Below are 18,105 nucleotides of genomic sequence, written 5' to 3'. Positions count from 1 at the left end.
GGTTGGTGAACGGGAAATGCACTTCACGACCCGTTCGTGAACAGGAAGTGACATCATTTTCTTCTTCGTTTTGTTTTACGGCGAGGTGGCACCAGCTTCAATGCGCATTACCGACACCTACTGGTTGAACTCATATGAACTGAAAAAGAATTCGTTCTTTTGAACGAATCGTTCCCTCACGAGCCAACACTATTTTGTACTTACCCAATGCGCGCGCAAGCGAGAGGCTCCGTGGCTGCGCTCGAACACCTCAGATTTAGGGTTCGACTCTCCCCACCTCGCGAAATGTGCTAAGCATGAAAGTACGAACGCTTGTCAAACTTCTCCCCACAGCACTATCAGCATTAAATTGCGCCCTTCTCTCAACAGGGAAAAAAACAAGTTTAGCAAGTTTATTTTTGTTATTTACTTGTCTCGACTGTTCTAAAACACCAGCTCGTAGGCTTGCTACATATTAGATGATTTATGATTTATTACACAAAAGGTAGACGATGCCTCATGTCCTGCTGTCATAATCACATAGTGACGCTTCTGTAGAGAACTCATTCTTGATATATACACAAAAGTAAAACACCCTTTGACTGGCCTCCTTGCTAGACTCAACTTCAGTGCACTCCATTATAATATAAATACAGTAAACATCCTCAACATCATGAAGTTGTAAAGTCTTTGGGAAGCCCTTTGTGTGACCGATTGCTTAGCGTGAGGACGTAAGCAGCAAGTTTCCATGGCGATGAGCTGGATCTGATCCATTCCTAAGCTTTGGCGAGAACAGTCTGACAGCGTGGGCACAGGCAATCTGGCGACTCCGCCGTGTAGCGTCGGCATCGCGGGCATCGATCGGCGCAGGTGGGCACGGCCGCTATACTGTAGCTGCCCTCCTCTCGAATAACACCACCTGATCACATGTACACGGAACAATCAGTCACTGCTTTTTGACTAGGCTTGCGGTGTGGCGTCTCACCTTCCAAATTGATGAGGAACGTGCCGCGGTTAACGAGGGTGTCGGAAGGTAGGTCACGAGGCAAGGCGCTGCTCAGGTTGACCCGAGCCGCCATCATGAGTTCTACAAGCTGCGAGGAAGTAGATGAGGGATCTTCTTGGAGAGACTGAAAGATGAAGCCCAGATCATGTTGTTGTATGATGTATACATACATACATGTATACATACATACATGTATACATACATACATGTATACATACATACATGTATACATACATACATGTATACATACATACATGTATACGTACATACATGTATACGTACATACATGTATACGTACATACATGTATACGTACATACATGTATACGTACATACATGTATACGTACATACATGTATACGTACATACATGTATACGTACATACATGTATACATACATACATGTATACATACATACATGTATACATACATACATACATGTATACATACATACATACATGTATACATACATACATACATGTATACATACATACATACATGTATACATACATACATACATGTATACATACATACATACATACATGTATACATACATACATACATACATGTATACATACATACATACATACATGTATACATACATACATACATACATGTATACATACATACATACATACATGTATACATACATACATACATACATGTATACATACATACATACATACATGTATACATACATACATACATACATACATACATACATACATACATACATACATACATACATACATACATACATACATACATACATACATACATACATACATACATACATACATACATACATACATACATACATACATACATGTATACATACATACATACATACATACATACATACATACATACATACATACATACATACATACATACATACATGTATACATACATACATACATACATACATGTATACATACATACATACATACATACATGTATACATACATACATACATACATGTATACATACATACATACATACATGTATACATACATACATACATACATACATGTATACATACATACATACATACATACATGTATACATACATACATACATACATACATACATACATACATACATACATACATACATACATACATGTATACATACATACATACATACATACATGTATACATACATACATACATACATACATGTATACATACATACATACATACATACATGTATACATACATACATACATACATACATGTATACATACATACATACATACATACATGTATACATACATACATACATATACATACATGTATACATACATACATACATACATACATACATACATACATACATACATACATACATACATACATACATACATGCATACATACATACATGCATACATGCATGCATACATGCATACATACATGTATACATACATGTATACATACATGTATACATACATGTATACATACATGTATACATACACACATACATACATACATGTATACACACACACACACACACACACACACACACACACACACACACACACACACACACACACACACACACACACACACACACACACACACACACACACACACACACACACACACACACACACACACACACACACACACACACACACACACACACACAACACATACTGTTCATATACAGTGTGTGTGTTATTTATTTGTGATGACCTTGTTGTTTTGTTATGTCTTACCTCCATAAGTTCAAACAGTAGCCCCGGCTCAATGGCAATGGTGAGGTCATACTGGGCCGCATTTTTGCCCGGAATAGAAGACAAAAAGGAGTCCCTGATGGCGCAGGCCCCTTCCACCGCCTCCTCCAGTCCAGGTTGCTTCCACACAGAACTGGATTTGATCCAGCCGCTCCTGAATAGCGTTTCCTCTTCTGCACAAAATCCAGCATTTTAGCCTGCATGGCTAAGCCAAACGGTTTGCAGTGCGTTTTACTTACCGTCATGTCCTGGTGCATGAGCGTATACGTCTTCAGCCAAATGAGGCAAGATGGGGGCGATGGATCTCATCACCCCGTCCAAAATCTCCTCTAAGGCCGTCTGACACGATCTTCGGCCTAGCGACTCTTCCGGATCGCAGTACAACCTAGTAAAAGAACGAGTTCAGAGTTGCATGTAGTAGTGAAAGCTGGTTATGTTAGGACAGGGGTGTCAAAGTCATTTTTTTCACGGGCCGCATTGTAGTCATAGCTTCTTTCGGAGGGCCATTATGACAAATAAATGTATGAGCACCTCATATTATATACACAGTAAAAGCTACAAAACAAACTGACAAATCAGACAAATATTAAAAAAAAAAAAGAAAAGAGATTATTAAAAGTGAAGACAATTTGCAATACTAGTCATGACACACAAATTTGATGCACAATTTGTCTTTGCGGGCCACATCAAATGATGTGGCGGGCCGTATCTGGCCTTGAGTTTGACACCTGTGTGTTAGGACATTACCTGTCTTTGATAATGCTGAAATAAAAGCTGGAGAGGTCTCTGGTGATGAAGGCTTGGAGGAGGCGTATGACTCGGCCAGCATCAAACTCATTGTAAGCATCTGTCACCTTTAAAAGGATGCATCACAATTTGAATGTCAAGCAGGAGGGCGCAGAGCAACGCTAAGGAAGTGCAACTTCTAAAAAAGAGCTCACTGCTGATGGGACATTGTGATTTTCTAGGAAAAGCAGAAAGCAATTGGAAACAAATAGCCTGAATAGAGCAGCTGACAGAGTTAAATGTTACGTAAGGCTTTAGAGTTGGCCTGGGCTGACCTCTGACCTGATTCTAATCTGAAGATATTCAAGTCCAATAGCTTTAATCTCTTTACACTGCCTGGACGCATTTATCACTTGAGAGCCAAACAAATGAGAATTGTGTCAGCTTTAGTTATGCGTTACCTTCATGCTGTACTCGCGCAGCAAGTGTAACATGTACTGGTCGACGTACATCATCTCTTTGGCTTCCACAGCCTGAGCCCGCGGGTCAAAGCCGTGCAGGTTGCCCAGCAGGAACCGCAAAGTGTTTCTGACCTGCCAGAGACAAAGGAAAGTGAACAAATTGAGAACAAGGACCAAAATTGGGGAAGGCTAAATCATCCAAATAGCACCACTACCTTGTTGATGTTGTCTCGGGCTGACGTTAGGGCCGAAGGTCCGATCTGAACTTCGGAAAATATGTTTGACTCTGCCACCCACCATCGCAGCACGTCTGCCCCGTATGCTGGGATGCTGCCGTCCTGGGAAATTGTCAAGGAACACAAAATTGTGTGGGTCTTCTAAGATCAGACCAAATGTTCAAAAATGGCTACCAAAAGAGATGAGACTTTTCTTTTTACCTTCCTGCCATTGATGACTGCATCCGGATCCACGACATTCCCAAGGGACTTGGACATTTTCTCTCCCTTCTCGTTGACTGCAAACCCGTGGACCACCAGTGATCTGCCCGCACGCACGTTAACTTTGTCAACAATAGACACATGGACATCGGGGATTTTTTCCATCAAATAACAGAATAGTAATTCTGAATAGTTGATAACAGAGGCGTAGCCAAGCCGGGGCGAGCCGGGGCGGCGCCCCGGTTAGGACTCCCTGCGCCCCGGTTGAAAAAAAAAAAAAAATCGAGCTTTTTCGATTCTTCATTTTCATGCCGTTTTTTTCTTTCGGTCTTGCGCGAATGTGCTTGCGCTATTCTATGTGCGCGATGTTATCCATTCACCGTTTGCCTCCCGGACGTTGTTTTAGCGATCAGCGAACGGCGTGGGTGATGTTCGATTTTTCTTCCTGTGGGCGTGCGCCCCTACTGGAAAAATTCCTGGCTACGCCTCTGGTTGATAAACGTCTTAAAAAAAAAAATTCAGGTTGTGGAAAAACTCACTTGTAAGGCGCCTTGTTCCTGACGGCGACGCTGGTGAGCAGCGACGAGAGAAACCAGCCTCCGATCTGGTCCTTCCCTTCCACGTACGCGTCTGCTCGGCTGTCTGTCTCTTTAGGAAAAAAAGTCCACTGTCATGCTAGCAATAGAGCAGGATAACTTTTTGTTAGTTCTTGTCCGCAGAGCGTGGAAATAAATAGAGGGCAACGGCCGTTAGCAAAGAGTGCAAAAGGTCAGAGGCAACTAGAAAAATGGCGAGTCTGTCTCATCCTCGACCAGACTGAACTTTGCCAAAGATGGACAAAGCAGGAGAAGTCCTGCATGCAAAGGAGGCTGATCTGCAACCAAACCCCAAGTAAGGAAGGACGAGCATTTGAAGAAGAGTCAAAGGGAAACAAAGGGCTGGCCAAATTGCTCCAACAACCTGCGACCAGCGGCTTGCGCAGTGGCGCCGGGAGCCAGCTGAGACGAGACTCAGGCTCTTCAGAGTCAAACTCCAGCTCGTCTGGAAATCACAACCCGACAGTGGAATACTTTAATGCAACTTTTACGGCAACTGGACTTCTTAAATGGTTGGATTTGTCTCCGGAGGGCCTAACCATCCCACCTCAAGATAAAAATCACACAATCTCTTAGGCTGTGGCGAAATCATTGAAGCTGTGCATCCTAAAAGTGAACGCCATTTTTTTACCTTCCAGGACAGCGGCCCATGATGCTCCGCTGTCAAACCAGATGTCAAGCACGTCCTCTCCACGGACATAGTCGGTTACTGGTCCTGCTTTACTCTGATCGTGATATAAAACGGGCAAACGGTGAACAAATGAACTGCCCGTCGTGTACTTTGACACACATACCTTCTTGAGCACATTTTCTGGCAGTAAAGTGTCCATTGGAAGCTCCCACCAACAGTCGCTGCCCTTTGTCTTGAAGAGTCCGGCAATGTGGGACACCGTGTGCCTGCACAGGCAGAAAGTCAATCTTTTTGTTCTTCATGATGATGATGATGATGTCAGTATTACTTGTTGATGAGCGCCTCGCCAGTGTCTTTGTGGTAGAAGACGGGGATGGGGACTCCCCAGCTGCGCTGCCGTGAGATGCACCAGTAAGTGCGTTGGTCCAGCGTGGTCACAAGGCTGTTCCGTGCTGACTCTGGTAAAACGCGAACTTTTTGCAGCGCGTCCTAGACACAAACATGGCGGCCATTGCTTACGTGCCACCCCAGCAACACAGAGTGAAGAGCATTCACAAATCTTCACCTTGGCCTTGTCCTTGAGTGAGCCCGTGTTAATAAACCATTGTTTGCTGGGCCGGATAAGAACAGGTTTCTTGGTCCTCCAGTCGTATGGGTAACTATGAACAAAATCCTCTTCTTTCGCCAAAGCCCCGCAATCCTTCAGCATGTTGATCACTAACAAAGAGGAAGAGGCGGAAACGTACATCAGCGTGATGGGAAAACAAATCCCAGACAAAAAATTGGAATGCTACCATTTTTGGGACACATTGCTTCGTACCTTTTTCATTGCCTTCTTTAAACACGGACAAATGCTGGAGCTCCGGTCCTGCCAGCTCCGTGAACTTGCCGTCCTCATCGACCATACACTCCTTAAATAGAAGCAGAACAGTCGACTCCACGCCAAGCACCTTCGATCGTTCTCGTTGAGGTTAGGTAGCCTCACTGAGATAAGACGTACCACAGGGAGTTGAAACTGAGAAGCCACGCTGTAATCGTCCATGCCATGAGCCGGTGCTGTGTGGACCAATCCTGTTCCTTTCGCCATTGTCACATGATTAGCAGGCAAGAGCGGTACTTCCTTGTCGGGAATCGTGGGATGCTTGCAGATCCCACCCTCGAGTTCCGATCCTATTCGCGGGATGCCAGATATTCATTTATTTCTTTATTTTCTGACAAGAGTGCGTGTGAAGTTACCGGTGAGAGTGGCGACACTCTCCAGTTCTGTTCCCAACACTGCTGCCAGAGTGACAGAACGCTCAGTGGCCATTAAGAGCAATTGGGAGTTGTCTTTTCTCCTCACCACTGAGTACCTGTAAATACATGTAACCCTCAATTACATCTGCAAATGCCCGGAATTTTAGCACTATACTTCTTACTGGGCATTTGGCATGTAGCAGACTGCCTGGTTTGCAGGAATAGTCCAAGGCTGTGTAGTCCACACCAATACAGAAACATCACCCTGACCTGCAAAAATCCACTGACATTAGAAAATAATCCTCCCAATAGAATTTTTTTTTGGTAATACCTGTTTTCGATGCTATTTTAGGCGGCAGCGTGACCAGCGGGAATGTGGCGTAGATGGTTTTGCTGAGATGCTCAGGGTTGTACTCCAGTTCTGCCTCGGCTAAGGCGGTTCTATCAGCGCAAGTATGAAATGATTGGATCAAGGAACAAAGGCTGTGCGTTAAAAAAGAAAAACTGAGTGCAAATGGTGAGATTTGCTGTTGCAGAAAGTACAGGAGCAATGGCTATTGTACAAATATCTTCATACCTTGATGAAGGAGACCAAAATACAGGCTTGTAATCTTGATAGATGAACCCCTAAGGGACAAGGCAGAGAAACTGAATACACTTGAATGAAAGAAATGGCACCAAATGTGGATGTTTTTATCCGTTTTTTTTTTTTTAATGGTCCACCTTGCTGTGCATCTCCTGGAAGACTTTCAGCTGAGCGGCTTCATAGGTACCATCATAGGTGTAGTAGCATTGGCCCCAGTCGGCCATCACCCCCCAGCGCTGGAAAGCAGCCTTCTGACGCTCGATGGCCCCGTTTGCAAACTGACGAGCTGCATAGAAATGAAGCGGGTCCAACACATAGGCAGGTTTAGGAGACCACTTGCATTTCTTTCCTACCTTGACGCCTGATCTGCAGAGGGCTGAGATCCACAGCGCCCAGCTCGCCCAGAGCCTTCAGCTCAATAGGAAGACCATGACAGTCCCAACCTGGGACATAGTGGACCTGTCGGCCCCTCAGCATCTCAAACCGGTTATGGATGTCTTTCAGAATCTGAATCAAAGGAATGAAGAGTTCGAATTTATGGAATACCGCAATAAGCAATAGAAAAAATTACTAAATTAGGACCTTGTTGAGCGCATGGCCCACGTGTGGGTCTCCATTGGCGTATGGGGGTCCATCGTGAAGGCAAAACTTCTTCGTGCCCTTCCTTTCGCTTTGCCAAGTGTACAGACTTGCAAAGCCACACTTCTGCAAACAAAACACACGCAGTCAATAAGGAAGTCATCGAACATCTTGATGGTTTGGGAACTGAAGGTTTGTTTGTACCTCCTGAATTTGGACTTCTCTGTCAAGTAGCTTCTGTCCCGTCAGTTTCATTGGGAACTCCGTCCGGGGAAGGATCACGGTGTCCCGGTACAGTCCCTGGGCAGAGCCCTGCTCTGCAGACTGAGCGTTGCCTTCGCCTGCAGAAACACCATGACAGCGGCTAGAGCTACACAAGAAGGATCGGTAGAGGAGGCCACCTCCTCGGTGTGACCTCCGTCCCCATCTCGTTAGCGTTCGGCTTACTGCCGAAATACGGCACAGCAGCATGGAGATGCTTTTGGGGGAAAATGTCTGCGACTTCTCTATGGAATGACAAAGATAACCTTTCACAGGTGGCGTTGTTTTGTCCGGAAGAAATAAAAAGGAGGACAACTACGGAAAACCTATACGGTCAAAAATATACGGAAGTGCAACAGTCTGACAACTCTCCACAGGATGGCGCAATTTAGCAACTTTCCATTGCAAATAACTTGCTGCAGTCTGCAGCCGCTTTACATTTTTACCACTTTGGACTAAAAGAGCAGGAGTGTTATAAATAAAAAATGAAAAAATATTGTGAGGTTGATGTTCTGTATACAACAGAAGTGTTAGTTCACCAAATTAAAAGGACTATTCAGTATATACTATGTTGATATATTTATACATTTCATTAAGCATGTTATTTGTTGGGCAGTGCCACACAAAACAAATTACGTACCAGAATAAAATCGGATGAGTATGTCACTCAAGTAAAATTCCATTATAATCAACGTTTTTATAATAAAGTCAATGGAAAATATAAATACATTCAGTGAAATAAATGAAAATCGGCAAAAGACTTCCGACAGCACCTGAATGCACCAAGTCACAGCGTGACGTCTTGTGGGGTATAAATAGGGGCTGAGCCTCACTTTCAATCATCTTGCAACTAGTCGTCTACCTTCGTTGACGTCCGAGCACTGAACAGTCTTTACACCCCCAGCAAGATGAAGCTGTGCGTTGCCTTCTTTGGAGTTCTCCTCGTCGTTCTTGCACTTTCAACTCAGGTAAGTTCAAAACTAAATGTTTGCTTAATTTCTAGTTTAACACTTGTTTCTAACAAGCTGAAGCGGGTTGCCCTCATTTGTAATTAACAAGGGCGTAGTCGCCTAGTAGTTTTAATGTGGCTTTTTTTTTTTTTTTTTTCCAAACAACCCAACTTTTTGTCTGCTTTTTAGAGATAAAACCTAGCACAATGTAGGCGCAAAAATAACTAAAGAAAAAAAAAACCCCAGTTCACCATTTCCATTTATTTTCCCCTCGATGTAGGTAGAAGAGTCTGAATGGCTGGCCCTGATGACTCATAGACCGCACAAAATGATCAACTCATGCAAAGAAACTGCAATGTTCATTTTCTTGAAATGAAAAGACTTTAGCCTAAACTAAATTTGGTCTGTGTTGCAGGTGGTCCACGGACAGAACACCACAGGCTACAATACAACTTTGGCTGCACCAACCAAGATGCCAGTCCCCATCAACACAACTGATAAGAATGCATCCTCCAGAATCAACGCCCCCATCTTGCTCACGCTGGCCCTCGCCTTGGCCCCTTTGCTGCACAGTCGGTGGTGCTGATATGTGCGCTCGTGGCTCCTTCACTGGACACCAAGAAGAGTTCAACAGCCTTGCCACTTGGCTTCTCCCAAGATGACACCTGGAGTTTGATGTTCTGAATGTGCAGCTGCTGCTCTTCATGTCATGTAAAATTATTTGTGGGAGTCTTGCATGGACTGGACTATCACCAGGAAGTAACGCACTGTGTGCTATCTAATCGTTGATGTCCTTGTCTTAATGTCCAGTGATGGTTTACCCCCCCCCCCCCTTTTTTTAGAGGATGCCAGTTGGGGGAAAAAGTAAAGCTAGCTTTGTACTTTGGAGTTCTGAAAAATTGTGCTTTTTAGGCCATTAAACATTTTTGTAAATTCAATAAACATTCAACTTAATGACTTTGCTTGCAGTTTTTCTTAGATGTTCACTCGGGTTTTGGGGTACTCCAATGTTAAGCTGGGTTGGTAGTGCAGTTGCCGTAAGACAACGCTTGTTTGTAGAGTTGGAAACTAATTGAATTGGTATTTAAGATGCTTAACTGAACAGCTCTGGTATCATTACATGTGTCCTGATCTAAGTTAAAGCTCTTAGTTTAGTGAAACTGGGCTAATAAGACGGAGAAGAAATTGAGTAGCTTAAGCTGCCCCCTTTTGGCATGGCCCATTTTAACTTGACTACAAGTGAGGGATAATTCATGTTTTATGGTATATATGGTCAATATTTTAAACGGCACCTGTTGGGGTTTAAAGCTCTAACCTTAGAATGAAACCCTAATCCTAGTTTTACACCCTACAGTGAAACCCTGACCCTAGTCTTGTGCAACTAGCATTTGGTAAACAAATGAAAAGGTCTGAGGTCACTTTGGTGACAAAGTCAAACAAGCAGCTCATAACAATTACTGAATGATACGACACAATGAAGGCTGTGAGCATGTGAAGCTTAATCATTGACTTTCAGCAGGTCATACTGACCAATCCAATCTTCACCTGCCGCTTGGACCTTCAAAGAGGCTCTTTCTAAGCATGACACATGGAATTCTCTAGACTCCCCCTTCGTTTGGTTGTGTGTGGGAATTGCTTCCCAATCCTCACTTTTGAGACAATGGCTTCATTGTCCAAGCCCATCTTATCTTCTCAAAAACAGCCCCATCCCTCATTCCTTCCTGGTGCTACACTGACCATTACACAAAAAGTTTCTTCCCCTGTATTTTTTATATTTTAAAACGAGAGCAGCATTTGCATTCCTGCAGCTTGGTAGCAACTCTTGAATGCGGGTGGAGTGTGGTCAGGTGATGGAGACAAGCCTTCTGTTTTAGTTGACCAATAGAGTGTGACCACTCAAAGGTCTTTGCTACTTTCCTTTCCCGCCACTCCATACATCCCCTGAAACTTACAGAAACCTGAGATCAGGTGGGGGAGGAACGCAAACAGGGACTGAGAATGACTTGGGATTTATTCTTGAATCTCTCACTACATACTAAATAGTCCTTTTTTAAATGATAAAATCAATCCAAATCCAATGTTAAAGTAGATCACAAGACCATCATTGAGTAAAAAAAAAACTACTTTACATACATCCAAATTATGCAAGCACGATGACTTCAGTTGCTTAAAGTCAAGTTTTTGTTGTTGAGTAAATTCACTAAAGCTTTGTAATTGACTGAAGATAAGTTGGTGTTCAGATGTCATACAGCAGTTTGTTGCTTGAGCATCAGATCGACCACATTTCTCCACCCTACGCAATTCGAGTGCGTCACGTGCCCTCGCCGCACCACATCCTGTACCCAGAACCCGAGGAACAAAGGCTTTCTATCTTATCACCATCTCCGCTGAGTTCCTTCTTGTGTGAACGTGATCACTATTTGTACTTCCCTAACTAATGAACATTATTGGCAAGTCAGTGAATACCTCCATGACATGATACTTCAATGGGCATGGTGTCAACTTTGCTGGCGACAGTTATCACATTCCACGTACCCCCGAAATCAGATAAGACGGCAAAATCATTTGCTCAAAACATGGCCAATCATTTGACTGCCATCTGTACAGTACGTGTGCCTTTGCTCCAGATAAAGATTGCATGACCTGCTTTTGATGCAGCATGCATGTGAATAATTGTCATTTAGGAAGCTGTCGGTAAATGTACACCTCTTTTTAAAATGCTGATCTAAGACAACACTACTTTCAACAACAGAACAATCCAGTCTTAACTAGATTTGCTACAGAAAAAAAGTGACTTTAAATCCAGTATATTAATTATGTTACTCCAAGGAGTCATCTAAACCCTCACCAACAAGCTAAATGTAGCAACTGTGAGCTGGGATTTGAGGATTTGGAGTTGTACCATTTTATCTATGGGCGAAAGAGTAGTTAGTATTTAACTGGCTTAATTCAAACGACTAAAGTCTTGCAACTTAGTAATCAATATCATTTGTACAGTAGAAACTCACAACGATTTTCCATTGACAGTAACTCTTTATACAGGCTATATGTATACCTTAAGAGGGCACATCCAAAATTCCAAAGAGCAACTGAAACACAGAAAAAGAAAGTGCACATTAAATTCAAATTTTTTATATTTCATTGGTCAAGATGTCGTAAGTCACTGTAATCATTTGGAATGGGTCAGTTCCTTTTAAAACTGTACAGATTGCTGTATTCATCATCATTGAGAAGAAAAAAATACATGATTTTCACTTGAACCCCTGAAACCACCATTCCACAAAGTTGTATGTTGCCGCTTTGTCCAACAGAGAGGAAACTAATGGTGAACTTTCAAGAGTTTTTGACTCTGCTGATTTCTTTGGTGTTCATCTCTCCCCCCCTGCAAAGCTAATATTGTAACTGGAGCTCTGCCCGTTGGATTCCTCAAAGTCACCGATGGAGGGAAACCCAACCCTTTGTTCGATCCACTGGGCAACACTGAGGAGCTTCTTGTCTCGGAAGGCGGGGCCTATGAGCTGTAAGCCAATGGGAAGGCCTCTTTTGGATAAGGTAGTTGGCACAGAAACAGCCGGGAGACCTGGAGTGAGGAAAAACCAGAGCTGAAGGACAGTTCATGGAAAGGTGATGATTAGGATCTTAAGCAAAGTTACAGGTTAATTTGGAGAGTGATAACAAGCAGGAAGAACCGACATGAAGGTAAACATCTCAGGAAAGGTGCGTTATTCAAAATATTTGCAAGTAAAATAACCAAAGAGAGCAAAAAAAAAAAAAAAAGGGCCGATCCAAAAACCTTCATTTTTGAGTTAATATGCAGCATTTATCTTGCTGCGTCTGTACCTGCTGTGTTGGCGGAAACAGTGAAGATATCCTGCTGCACGCTGCGTGTTCGGTTGTCCTCTCGCGTGAAGTCGGCATAACGTGCGGCATCCGAGAGCGTGGTGGGTGTCAGCAGCACGTCAACACCTGAGCCGAACACGCGCTTGAAATCGTCCGCGATCAGTCGACGAACCTTCTGGGCTTTCACAAAGTAGTGCTGGTAGTTTCTGAAAAAAGTGGGAGGAAAAGGTTACAAAATTGGATATATATGTACATTGGAAACATCAAAAGTTGCCTTACTGCTTGAGCAGGAAGTAGTTCCCAGATAATATCCTGCCTCTCACAACGTCATTGAAACCCTCGTGTCGCGTGGTGGCATACATGGCTTCCGTGGAACTGTCCACTTCGCTACGGTGGCCTGATCGTGGGATTTAAATATTCAAACTTCAGTATTGTATTTCCATCTGAGGCTGCAGGGGAGTTCCCGCCTTGTTTCGAAACTCAGAAATGAGATTTCCTGTGCAACCCCAACGTGGGATGTGGTATAGAAAGAAAGCGCTTTCTTACCATACTGGAGGCCATCGAAACGCGCCATGTTCGACGCCACCTCAGCACAGCACAGGATGTAGTAACATGCCATGGAATACTGGCTGTGGGGGAGGGACACTTGCTTCACACGTGCACCCGATTTCTCAAACAAGTCAGCGACCCGACTCCATTGTGCGGCCACCTCCTCCGACAGTCCAGGGGTGTAGAACTCCTAATGGTAGGAAGGTACCATCAAATCTTACTTTTAGGACACAGGTTAAAAACTGCTGGTATACTAATCAAGCCCCGATATAATCAAAGGCAAATCATCATTATTGGACACAAAAGGTTACTACAATAGTAAATGTTTAATTTCCAAATCAATGAGTGTCCTACGAAAACAAGAATGGATGAACCTTTGGAATGCCGACGCAGAGGTTCTTAACGTCAACGTTTTCAGGCAGCTCTGCTGATGACGATGCAGGAGCAGGAACTGTCGTGGAGTCTTTTGTGTCGAGTCCTTGGAGAATATCTGAATGATAGATTATCTGGTTAAGTTTTAACATTTGTGTTTACAATGCAAATAATGTATCATTTCCAGGCAGAAAGTACCGAAAACAATGGCTGCATCTCTGGCACTTTTTGTCAAAATGCCTGGAACATCACACGAGTTGACCAGCGGGATGAGGCCATGCCGCGACAGCAGTCCATACGTTGGCTTCAAAGCCACGATCCCGCACTGCGCGCCCGGGTTACGGGTGGAACCGCCTGTATCCGACCCTAAAGCGCTGAAAACAATGTGGCGATATCATCCTCAGTCACGTCATCAAGATTTTCAGACTGAAATATGTGACGCCTCACAGGTAACTGGTCAGTGAAGCTACAGCTGCTGCGCTTCCCCCAGAACTTCCTCCAGAAATGACCCAGTCAGAGTCTGATACCGCTCCTGTCTGCTCACAGTAGGGAGTAGCGTAGCCCCACGGGTTCCTCACTGGTCCAAATGCACCGTCAGTGCTGCCTGAACTGGAAGACAAAGAAGCAAAATGCTGACAAATATTTACCAATATTTCCTTAGATTGTGGCAGGATTTTATTTTTGAAATATAAAAATAGCATTAAAAGTAAAAACCAAACACATTTACACTCAAAATGATTCAAACAAAAATATTAATTTCTTGATTCTCCTCGACAAAACAATGCTTTTACCCCATAGCAAACTCATCCATGTTGGTCTTCCCAAGAAGAACAGCTCCTTGGTCAAACAGCTTCTGTACTACTGTAGCATTGTACGGCGGAGTGTAGTCTGCAACAAGGAGCATCAGCTAATCAACAATGCTTAGAAATAATATTAAATGCACACACACAATGTGCACATTTCCACATACTACCTTTGAGCATCTTCGAAGCACATGTGGTCTTAATGCTCCTTGTGCAAAAGTTGTCTTTGACTGCAAATGGGATTCCATCCAGAGGACCTTTAGAGGTCCCTACAAAAAAAATCATAAAATATTGTTGTGATGTAACAAAACAGACATGTTACACCAGATGTAGATGCTTTTCTTTTCTTTTTTTACCTCTTAGCAGTCTGGTCTCTGCTTCATGAGCCTGCTTCAAGGCCAATTCCTCTGTCACCGTGATGTAGGCATTTAGATGCCGGTTTTGCTTGATGCGGTCCAAACATTTTCGACACAGCTCAGATGGAGAAATCTTTCCCTCTCTGAATGCAATAGAAACCTGGAAAATGGAAAAAGTACATTCTAGGTTTGTGTGCTGCTTGAGTGTAAATCTCAGTCGTGAAATTGTAAAAGAAATGTTCCAATTTAAACATGGGGAACATACCTCTATGTATTTTTGGTATGGTTAAAATAAGATATAACTGTATTTAGCAGGTGATATGGTATAAAATTCGATATTTAACATAGCCTACACACAAGCCTGGTTGCTGGACAGGATATTCTATCATGTTTCATATAAACACAAAAACAGCAACTTTTAAACATGAAGCCGTACTAACCTCTCGTAGAGTGAGGTTGAGCATATTGACGATACGCTGGGGATTTAATCGTCAACCTTCACAACGGTGTGCGGCGTCAGAGGGCTGCCATGTTTGTTTGGAAAGGCGTGTTGTAACAACGCTTTGTTTCATTGGCCTGTACACACAGCAACTCTGCTCTGATTGGTTAAACCTTCTTGTTGCAGGAAGTGTTTTTTTTTTTTTTTTTTCAAGAGAAGCGCGTCGTATCGAGAGGACACCAGAATATATTTCTTTAATATAATAATTAAAAAGGAGAAAATGCTCACATTAAGAAGGTAGTACTTTAAGAAAATTTAATAGGTCAGCGAAATGACGACTTTGCATGTCCATTTTCTTATAAAGATGGAAACGTTGGTCTGATGTTTTAATAATTTCACTGTCAAGAGATGGCAACTATTAGACGCGTGGTGGACCGCAGATTGTTACTTCACCGTAACATTCCAAGGACATCAGTTTCCAGATTTTTTAAGACCTCCAGCGGCTCCAGGACTGTCATGCCCGCATGGGTCATTGATAAGTATGGAGGCAATGATGTTCTGAGGTTCACCAAAAATGCCAGCTTCCCCGTCATTACCTATCCCAATGAGGTTATAGTCAAAGTGTTTGCTGCAGGACTGAACCCGATTGACGTCAGCATGAGAGGCGAGTGACACCGTTCTGCTCTTGATATTCAATTGTGAATCTCAAAATACTGTTTTTAGAGTAGTGGTGGTGCATAGAACATATCACTGAAGAAATATTTGTACTAGATCTCTTTAATGAGGAATACTGTTAATAGTGTGTGCACTAATGATGTCTTGCATTCGGCTAGGTGGCTATGGTGCTGCAACCATGTCCACCAAGAGAGACCCTCTGAACATAAATCAGAAGGGCAGTGAGTTCCCGCTCACCCTGGGGAGGGACGTGTCTGGGGTTATCATGGAGTGTGGCCTTGATGTGAAATACTTCCAAGAAAGGGATGAGGTAAAAACATCGCGTCATGTATTCAGCCCTTCAAATCAATCAAAATTGAAGTTATGCCTCATCAGGTGTGGGCTGCCATCCCACCATGGAAGCAGGGAAGCTTGGCTGAGTTTGTTGTGCTAAGTGCCAATGAGGTACGAATCACGTCCTAATGATGCAGTAAAGATTTTGACTTGTAAAGGTTGGCATGTGTGCGTTTCTTCTCAGGTGTCCCTCAAACCAAAGTCACTGAGCCACACGGAGGCTGCAGCCATCCCTTACGTGGCAACCACTGCTTGGTCGGCTCTCGTCAACACCGGCGGGCTCACTAAAGACAACTGTGCCAAGAAACGGTGAGGGAGCACGCTTGCAGGCATGTGCACATATATCCACACTCACATTCTTGCTCTTCTTTTTCACAGTGCTTTGATCATCGGAGGGTCTGGGGGAGTGGGAACGTTTGCCATCCAGGTATATGTGCGACGTCTCACGTACTGTATCGTAATATAATCTCAAATAATCTTGATGTTCTGGTTATTGTTCAAGATGCTGAAAGCGTGGGGAGCCCACGTGACTGTAACATGCTCCCAGAATGCTGAGCGTTTCGTCAGGAAGCTCGGAGCGGACCATGTAGTGGACTACACGGCGGGACCTGTTGAAGTGCCGCTCGCTGCCCTGGACAAGTGAGAACAAGCGTGCACATTTCATTTCTACATAGTGCTCTCCACAGAGCTGGGAAATATGGCCTTAAAATCTTCCATTTTCTTTACATCACTTACCTATACCTCTCTTTACTCCCACCATCCTCTTCCTCCTCATGAAGGTTTGACCTGGTCCTGGATAACATTGGAGGCAATACAGAAAGCTGGGCGTTGAATTTACTCAAGCCATGGAGCGGCGCCAAGTACGTCACCCTAGTGACGCCCTTCCTCCAGAACACCGACACCCTGGGGATTGCTGATGGAATGCTGAAGACGGCTGCCACTGTGGCCAGTAAGGCCCTCAAGGTAGGGAAAAACCGATTTGACACTAGACCACTAGAGGGTGCAATACACCATCTCACTGGTGTTATGAACAGACCTCTACAATTAACTTGACCTTTCATATGTTTGCTCTGTTCTCATGCAGCACCTTGTTAAGGGAGTCCACTACCGTTGGGGATTCTTTGCACCGAGTGGTCCAGCACTGGATGAAATCAGGGAGATGGTAGATGCAGGGCAGGTATGCGATGCGTACTCATTTTCAAACCTGAACAGAAATGCACACACATTGAACTAACCACAGATGCACATTTCCTGGGCTGGTTTCATTTGCAGGTCCATGCGGTTGTCGAAGAAACTTTCAGCTTTGCACAGGTTCCTCAGGCTTTTGCAAAAGTGGAGAAGGGTCACGCCCGAGGAAAGACAGTGGTTCAGATCAACGTGGGGACAGATGATGCGTAGCAGCAAATTACAAAATCAAAATATGTCTTTGACTGCTGAAATTGAGTGTAAAGAGTGTTTAGAAATGTGTTTATTTTTGTCATCCTCAATTAAACCATCAGATGAGTTTTTTTCCTGTGCAAGCTATCTTTTCTCACTCTAGGAATTTCCATTTAATGGAG

General features: G+C 43.5%; 3 protein-coding genes across 4 annotated transcripts; 1 reads left to right on the top strand and 2 right to left on the bottom strand.

Moving 5' to 3' along the window:
* Positions 1–448: 448 nt before the first annotated feature.
* On the bottom strand, positions 449–8,538 carry iars2 (isoleucyl-tRNA synthetase 2, mitochondrial). 2 transcript variants are annotated; one of them, XM_037241942.1, is made up of 24 exons: positions 8,173–8,439; positions 7,972–8,094; positions 7,743–7,896; positions 7,527–7,675; positions 7,381–7,430; positions 7,135–7,244; positions 6,986–7,073; positions 6,804–6,919; positions 6,568–6,737; positions 6,388–6,478; positions 6,133–6,284; positions 5,896–6,056; positions 5,731–5,833; positions 5,568–5,661; positions 5,301–5,381; positions 4,880–4,988; positions 4,341–4,443; positions 4,119–4,241; positions 3,904–4,035; positions 3,464–3,570; positions 2,956–3,101; positions 2,699–2,889; positions 965–1,109; positions 449–898 (listed from the first exon to the last, which is right to left on the bottom strand). In XM_037241942.1, the coding sequence occupies exons 1-24, from the start codon at positions 8,437–8,439 to the stop codon at positions 756–758; spliced, it is 3,108 nt and encodes a 1,035-aa protein (XP_037097837.1). In that variant the 3' UTR covers positions 449–755. The 2 variants fall into 2 exon arrangements, with proteins under 2 accessions (XP_037097837.1, XP_037097838.1); XM_037241943.1 differs by lacking the exon at positions 5,301–5,381 and having other exon boundaries at positions 8,173–8,538.
* Positions 8,539–12,295: 3,757 nt separating this feature from the next.
* On the bottom strand, positions 12,296–15,674 carry qrsl1 (glutaminyl-tRNA amidotransferase subunit QRSL1). Its single transcript, XM_037241941.1, has 11 exons — positions 15,540–15,674; positions 15,100–15,259; positions 14,914–15,012; positions 14,732–14,828; positions 14,388–14,549; positions 14,139–14,314; positions 13,943–14,058; positions 13,566–13,758; positions 13,299–13,416; positions 13,020–13,225; positions 12,296–12,759 (listed from the first exon to the last, which is right to left on the bottom strand). The coding sequence occupies exons 1-11, from the start codon at positions 15,561–15,563 to the stop codon at positions 12,548–12,550; spliced, it is 1,563 nt and encodes a 520-aa protein (XP_037097836.1). The 5' UTR covers positions 15,564–15,674; the 3' UTR covers positions 12,296–12,547.
* An 80-nt stretch (positions 15,675–15,754) lies between these two features.
* rtn4ip1 (reticulon 4 interacting protein 1) lies at positions 15,755–18,052 on the top strand. Its single transcript, XM_037240787.1, has 9 exons — positions 15,755–16,202; positions 16,372–16,523; positions 16,589–16,657; positions 16,731–16,855; positions 16,925–16,973; positions 17,049–17,185; positions 17,326–17,509; positions 17,631–17,723; positions 17,819–18,052. The coding sequence occupies exons 1-9, from the start codon at positions 15,947–15,949 to the stop codon at positions 17,942–17,944; spliced, it is 1,191 nt and encodes a 396-aa protein (XP_037096682.1). The 5' UTR covers positions 15,755–15,946; the 3' UTR covers positions 17,945–18,052.
* Positions 18,053–18,105: the final 53 nt, after the last annotated feature.

This window comes from Syngnathus acus, chromosome 22 (assembly GCF_901709675.1).
Source record: "Syngnathus acus chromosome 22, fSynAcu1.2, whole genome shotgun sequence".
Lineage (NCBI taxonomy): Eukaryota > Metazoa > Chordata > Actinopteri > Syngnathiformes > Syngnathidae > Syngnathus > Syngnathus acus.
This window is presented reverse-complemented; position numbering and strand designations above follow the sequence as displayed.

Coding starts and splice junctions, on each gene's coding strand:
- iars2 (XM_037241942.1), bottom strand. CDS start 8,439: ATGCTGCTGTGCCGTATTTCGGCAGTAAGCCGAACGCTAACGAGATGG. Junction 8,095..8,172: donor GAGAAGTCCAAATTCAGGAG/GTACAAACAAAC, acceptor TTTTGTTTGCAG/AAGTGTGGCTTTGCAAGTCT. Junction 5,662..5,730: donor CAGAAAATGTGCTCAAGAAG/GTATGTGTGTCA, acceptor TATCACGATCAG/AGTAAAGCAGGACCAGTAAC.
- qrsl1 (XM_037241941.1), bottom strand. CDS start 15,563: ATGCTCAACCTCACTCTACGAGAG. Junction 13,417..13,565: donor TTTCGATGGCCTCCAGTATG/GTAAGAAAGCGC, acceptor TCCCACGATCAG/GCCACCGTAGCGAAGTGGAC. Junction 12,760..13,019: donor TGTTTCCGCCAACACAGCAG/GTACAGACGCAG, acceptor TCCTCACTCCAG/GTCTCCCGGCTGTTTCTGTG.
- rtn4ip1 (XM_037240787.1), top strand. CDS start 15,947: ATGGCAACTATTAGACGCGTGGTGGACCGCAGATTGTTACTTCACCGT. Junction 16,203..16,371: donor GATTGACGTCAGCATGAGAG/GCGAGTGACACC, acceptor GCATTCGGCTAG/GTGGCTATGGTGCTGCAACC. Junction 17,186..17,325: donor CCGCTCGCTGCCCTGGACAA/GTGAGAACAAGC, acceptor CTCCTCATGAAG/GTTTGACCTGGTCCTGGATA.